The sequence below is a fragment of the Ruditapes philippinarum genome, unplaced genomic scaffold (genome assembly GCF_026571515.1).
Source record: "Ruditapes philippinarum isolate M1 unplaced genomic scaffold, ASM2657151v2 ctg15897_1_1_1_1, whole genome shotgun sequence".
Taxonomy (NCBI): Eukaryota; Metazoa; Mollusca; class Bivalvia; order Venerida; family Veneridae; genus Ruditapes; species Ruditapes philippinarum.
The window spans coordinates 2,765-9,654 of NW_026860864.1; the positions used below are offsets into that span (position 1 = coordinate 2,765).

The 6,890-nt window shown below is 32.1% G+C and overlaps 1 protein-coding gene across 1 annotated transcript; it reads right to left on the minus strand.

Moving 5' to 3' along the window:
* Positions 1–690: 690 nt before the first annotated feature.
* Positions 691–4,873, minus strand: LOC132713617 (uncharacterized; the record flags this gene model as incomplete). Its single annotated transcript, XM_060696264.1, is given in 5 exon segments — positions 691–912; positions 2,132–2,189; positions 2,531–2,609; positions 4,054–4,179; positions 4,716–4,873. Coding segments are annotated over 5 exon segments (526 nt in total), but the record flags the coding sequence as incomplete, so codon positions are not given.
* Positions 4,874–6,890: the final 2,017 nt, after the last annotated feature.

Sequence of the window (6,890 nt, forward strand, 5' to 3'; positions counted from 1 at the left end):
CATAAATATATTGTACGGAATAATTAATTATAAATCTGGGTAACCAAACCATGTCTATATATAGGTATAAAACATTGAAAAATACACATATTAATGAAATACAAAGCTCTTGTAAGTCAAACTCAGGCAAACCCAAGCCACGCCTCTTTTTCAAGCATCCCATACCCGCACAACTGGCAAAAAATCTACATATACTACTTAAAAATCACTACCATTTTACGAAATGTACCTATTTCGGTACAAATACCCGTGCTCGAGGCATTATTCGTACATCAGCAAAAGAATATTTCCAGACTGAAACGTAGGCACGTGATTTTTATTGAAAAAAGAAAACACATGTACAGTTTGCAATTTTCATCTAAAGCTATTAACAATAAATGTGTGAATGGAGGCAATTACTTAAAATTGATACACTGGTGGATTTATCTATGTATGCAAAAAAAGACTGGAAAGCTATCGGTGCAAGAAGTTATGCCTTTTTATCTTTTTTTTCCTTTTTTTTTTCTTTTTAATTAAAGTAAAATGAAACAATTACCCTAGCCAAATTAGATTGAAAAATAAAGCTGATATAGCATGCATCAATCAAGTGACATTGTAAAGTGAATCAAAAGCTAGTTTGTGGCATGCGGTGCTTAGTGCCCATTGTGTTCGGTTCATTAAAGGTGTGTAGGATGTTAACATTATACTTACAACTGGTGGGTTTTGGTCTTTCAATAAGCCAATATCTGAAGCCCTGTCGAGCTCTTTGATTAAAAGCACTTCTGCACGACTCCCGGCTCACGCTGTTTCTAGGTCGTGTGTACATGTAACTGCCCGGAATCGCCCCCTGTAAACCGTCTGCAATGAAATCGTCAAAAGTCATGTCTAAAAGTTGGCTTTTTCGTTGGTACGGCGCCCGTGTGATGGTTGGATCTGCAACGGCATACGTAAGCCGGAATTGGTTTCTAGTTTCAGTGTAGTGTTGAAAAGAACTGACACCCAAAGCCACGCCACTCCACACGAAAGCCGTACATTAGAGAAAAAGCCAAGAAAAGAAAATATAAAACACCATGTAAAATAAGCCGACAAGTGCAGGTTTCAAAACATTGTGTATTTTAATTTAGTAAGTGATTAATTAAATATTATTTACTGTAAAAAAAATAAAATCTAATGATTGTAAAAAGAAGCAGTGATTTATGTGTATAACATGTTTCCAATACTAAAATACCATTAATCAAATAACATTAATTACTTTTGATACCACTGGTTGTCAATCTAATTTGGAAGGATTTTATCGTACTGTTTGTGTCATTGCCAGTATATTAAACAGTGGTACCAAAGGTGAACTAATGAGTCGACTGACGTTGATCATAAATTTAGTCCTTAGCTAATTGGTTCAGTTGTAATTGTAATTTATATTGTTATTAAAAAAAATCAAAAATACACATCTGGCACTTTTTTACATTTTGTTAGTTTGCTATATTACATCTATTTCAGCCTAATATGAATATGATCAAATAAAGTTTTATACAACAATGAAAATCAAATCGTCATTTTGAATGACGTAAGACGTGGCACTAGTTTGCACGCAAATCAATTTACCAATGTCAATTGTTTTCAGTAAACATTGGTATGCCAATGTTAAGTAAACCGGCCAATGGATTTACTCTGAACCCATCCGATAACTTAAATATTTGAAAGGAATTATTCTCTTGTGCTAAAGATGCTCAATGTGTTATTGTGCACCTAACCAATGCATTTATGTTCAGACAGTTTTGTTGCAAAAAGTCAAGAAAATTGTAAGCATCCTTTGCGTATGTTAGTATTCAATCAACAGCAAAACATCACAAACAAGTCCGGCAATTTGTCTGATTAATAGATATATTTCCCCATTGAGCCATTGTGGTATTCATTCAAGTAAGATTATATAATATATATAGGTAGAAAACAGGAAAACTTCTCTTTAAGTTCACCAGATTAGCAAATATTCCACAATTGACTCAAACAATATAAAATAAAAATGGACCAGGGTGACCACATTCTCGCCGCTATGTACATTGCGCCTGGTTGTCCGCTGAATGTAGTCAACCATTTTCTCGCCGCTATGTACATTGCGCCAGATTGTCCACCGTGATCGTGTAACATAGCATACCTAGAGTCATTGGTGCACCAAGACTGGCAGGATTGTCTAACGACTGGTGTTGTACAGCCTACAATAGGACAACAAATATAGACGTTCATTTATGTTCAATGGATAAAGTTAACTTGTTTTATAATAAAATTTTGCACAAAAATGATTAAATTATGTGAAATTTTAAATGCGATATTTTTCTTACATATGATAATTTTTTAGCATTACAATGTATATATTACAATTTCAATTACACCAAACAAGGGAATTTTCAAGAAAATGCTTTATGACATTATTTGCTATTGTAAGCAGACGACATGGGTTGGTATTTTTCAACTTTTGTCCTAGATTTTCTAGAATATACGGATAAAACATTCATAATTTAACATGAAAACTATCACTACAATTAAGAGTTCCCACCCGTTGTTTCATTTTAGTCCAGTGGTCAGTGTTACCTAGCGGCTGTTTAACAGGATCATACCTTGACCAGAAGGTCATTCTGAAATGAAAGAAACAGAATAATTTACTTTAGGAAGTGCCATGAAAATGAGAAACACGGTGTTGAAAAATTAAAATACATTTCTCTATTCATACGAATATGAATGTAAACATGTACGTAGTTCAGAAAAAACAACTATTTTCCAAAAGCATTTCCATGACAAAAAAAAAATATTAAAAAATGCATGTGTATCTGTCTTTTTGTTACTAAGAGCCTTTAATAGTTGAAAATGGTCTGAATGCGCGATTTTTGTAAAAGGGAGATTATATAAGCCATTAAAACAATTTTATTGATAACAATGGTTAAGTCCCCTTTATACGATTTCATTTCACATAAAAGCATTACAAAGTAATGGAATAAATTATCTTTTATGTAAGATTTTGCAGTTATTATATATTGCTGAGTACAATGGAAGGGCACACAGCGCTTAAACCAGTAGCGACTCGTCCAATATAGGTTTTGGAGATATGAACGGGTCCAAAACAATTAGTATGGTACTCAACAATACCTCGTGAACTATTCATTTCACACCACCAACTTTAAAGAGGAAAACACATTTAGATTAATAAAATCACTTTAAGTGTATATAGCTGTATAGCAAAAATTATTGATAAGAATACTTCTAAAATGCTTGTATGGAAGAAATTTGACTGTAAATTGCCTTTTCACATGGACGAAACCATTGCTAAACGAATAAAGTCTATTTGAAATAGCAGAATAATATTTGGTTCCAGATTATTCTATTCTTTTTAAGTAAAATATACCTGTGTGTTAAATAATTGAGGCAATTTATATTTATAAGGTGTGAAATATATGAATAGATGAAAAATATACTGCTTCAGATTGCACGAAAAGATTCATACAAAAACTCACAATAATAACATCATGTATAACATGAAGTTAGTTCAGCGTGAAAATTGATAAAAAAGGTGCTTAAATGACATATATTGAGGACATATATAATAAAAAAGTTTTTATAATATTACTTTTTTGTTATTGTTATAATTATTTACCATTAAAGCGACAAGTCGCCAGACAGAAACATAAATCTTCAAAATTTAGGAAAATGTATAATATTAAAAATCAATATAGTGTGCAAATTATGACAGAATCGACCGTTTTATCACTGTATTCTACTCAATTACTTATGTTATAAGACCATTTCTGTACATTTGCCAAGTTATAGGTATTACTGTAGAAAGTTGTGCTTAATTAATACTAGGTTAAATAACTTGATATTTACAAATGACAACATATTACTTAAGAGAACAAGTTTTATGATTCATAAAATGAAACACAAATCTGGAGGCATGGTGCTTTAACATGTAAAATAGTAAATATGCAGAAACATGATAAATTCGAATTTCGGGCGACCTTTTTAGGTCTTATGAATAAAAAGAGAGTAATAAAAAAATCGGCGCGCATAGAAACAAACGTAATATACTTGGGCCTTTCATTTCTTGTTCTAGGTATCTCAATTTTTTCCACACTTTCCACACTTTCAATTTCTCTCACACTTTCTTCCACACTCTGACTCTCTCTCTCGGGGACAAGTACCGGGTCTAGCCACCTGGATAATTAGGATAAACACAATGGACGCTGTTCTTGTCGTTATTGTAATAAACAGATAGAAATATTATTTATTTATTATTAATTTTTAGTTTTCACTTTATAAGTGTTATTTTAATGTAGTTAACATATTTACACATCTTCTTTATTGTGTAGTTCTAGATATGCTCTGGGAAACAGTCAGCTTATATTTTTAGCACGTATTCTAGATTATTTTAGACTTAACATAATATAAGAACAGAACAGAACAAATTTTATCATACAATATGAATTGAACATAACACTTCCTCGTCATTACACAAATATACAGCATACATTGAATATCGAACCTTTGCCACACACCTCTGAAAAACGTTTCTGATATATATCCGCTGCAATAGTGACCCACCATTTTCAATTTTAATTCTTTATTTTTATAAAACTATCAATTTACACAAAAACATAGATTTATGATACTTATAAAAAAAATCTCATAATGATAGATCTAATTTTATGCTCAAGTATGCTCCTCTTATGACGATAAATATTCTGGCTTACCTAAGATGATCTTCTATCCGAAGGTCCATGTCTACCTTCATCTATTTCAAATTAATTTAGATTTATAACAATAAATTATCAAATTATAATCCTGATAACTTTCTATATACATAAAGCTAATCAACTATAAAGGAAACGTTTATGCCATGGTGATGACGTGTTATACGTGACGTCGAAAGGATGAGACGTCAATTACGTAAAAAAATCAACAAGGCAAGGACGCAGCTCCCGACACACCCAAGGCACCACAGCAGGGAACCCAGATGGCACAAAACCAAAACCGGGGGTATTTTAATGTACATGTATAACATTACAGTAGTCGGTGTAAAAAGCTTATATGAGCTTAGGTTTATTGTTATATGTATCCGACGTATAAATAAAATTTACATGACTTGACTTGACTTGGAGTGGAGATAAGGGCGGTGAAAGAAGGAGAGGGATACGTAATGTGTGAAATAATAAAAACTAAAACGGGCCCATATGGGAATTAAAGGGACAAGGGCTGTAAGGGTGAAAAAGGGGAATATTCTTGCCTTTAACGAAGACATCACACAATACGTAAACATTTAAAACAAATAACAATACAGACATGAAGAACACGTGAAGGAACACAGAGGGGTCCCGCCTTGGAACATTCAGTGGTACATGTAGTTACACCACTGGGGAGTTTAAACCGGTTTTAGGCGCGCCAAACCTCGCTCTTAGCCTCAATATGTTCCTATATAACACGAAAGTGTAACAAATTCTAACAATGATCATGTTTGCATTAGACGAAATAAATATAACACATAAATGATTGGGTTAAATATGTACAAAAAGGTACTGCCTAATGACCATTACCAAAGTACACGATAAATTAAAAGAAGACAGACCCGACGAAGCAAGATGAACATTAAGACAATTCAATCCCAGTCTAGAGTGTGTTCGCGTTAAAGGAATGGCCAATCACTTTGCCCGTGACTGAAATTCAATATCATATACTTATTTTTTTCATAATTATTGTCGTTTAATGCATGATTTTCTGCTGCAACTACTGATATTACTATAGTAAGTCATTCATTATTACATGATATTGTATGGATGTAGGTTCAATACTGGATCTATTGAATGAGAGAATTATATTATTTTATTCGAGTTCAATAAATTTAGTAATGAAGCTACACGATTATAACATTCTATTATAAGTGTTTCTCAGTAGAAAAATTTCTCATTGTTTTATATGGAATCAAGTGAGATGTTATAACATAACGGGATTGAGAATACATCTTCAAGATTTCTATACCAGTAGATGTGTACAAACTTAACGGGTGCGCGGCATTTCAGATCATTCGTTCATTCCGATTTTCATGAATAATCATTTCCATTTTGCAAAATAAGCCAAACTCAAATCGGGCACAGCACAAATTGATTTTTCAATTCATTTTAGCTGCATCAGTTGATTTACGTAACAATTTCAAAGTTTATATGTTTAGTATATGCCCACATCAGCAATACAATGTGGTAGCGTTTCATTAAAAAGTTGTTTTTCTTCTTTTGCTTACCATATTAAATATTATAGTGTCATATTTTCGATAAGAAACTAATCAGCATTATGTGTCGAATACAAATCCGATAGATCTATACACCAACTAAGAAAAAACGGGTAGTTTCTATTAATAGTCGAGTTCAAATTTCCGTTACTAAGGTAACATACAATAAGCCAAATCGTTAAATTCCACTCACCTTTTCATATCTTCATAAGTAAGCGTCATCTTGATATAATTGACATTAAATACACACTAATAAAAAATAATAACTTTATTGCACTTTATTATAAAAATATTTTCCCCAACAAATGTCTCATAGCAAAATTACAAAAATCAATCCGCCATTTTATTGGTAAGACAATGGGATCAAATATTTCTGAACCTTCTATAACATTTTAACACCTTTAATTGTAATTGCCAATTAGATATATGAATGCTACAGTCAGCTTAATGTTTAACAATTCAAGTTTTAAAACAATGGTTTAATGTATGGTTTATATTTCATGTATTAATAGTCAATCTTATTTTACACTATATACGCGACACAGGCTATCTTAAACCATTGGCAATACGTCAAAGTCTATATATGGGACCGTTTATTGAACAAATTGAGAAGAAAAATGCACTTGAATAAGTTTAATTGCGCCTT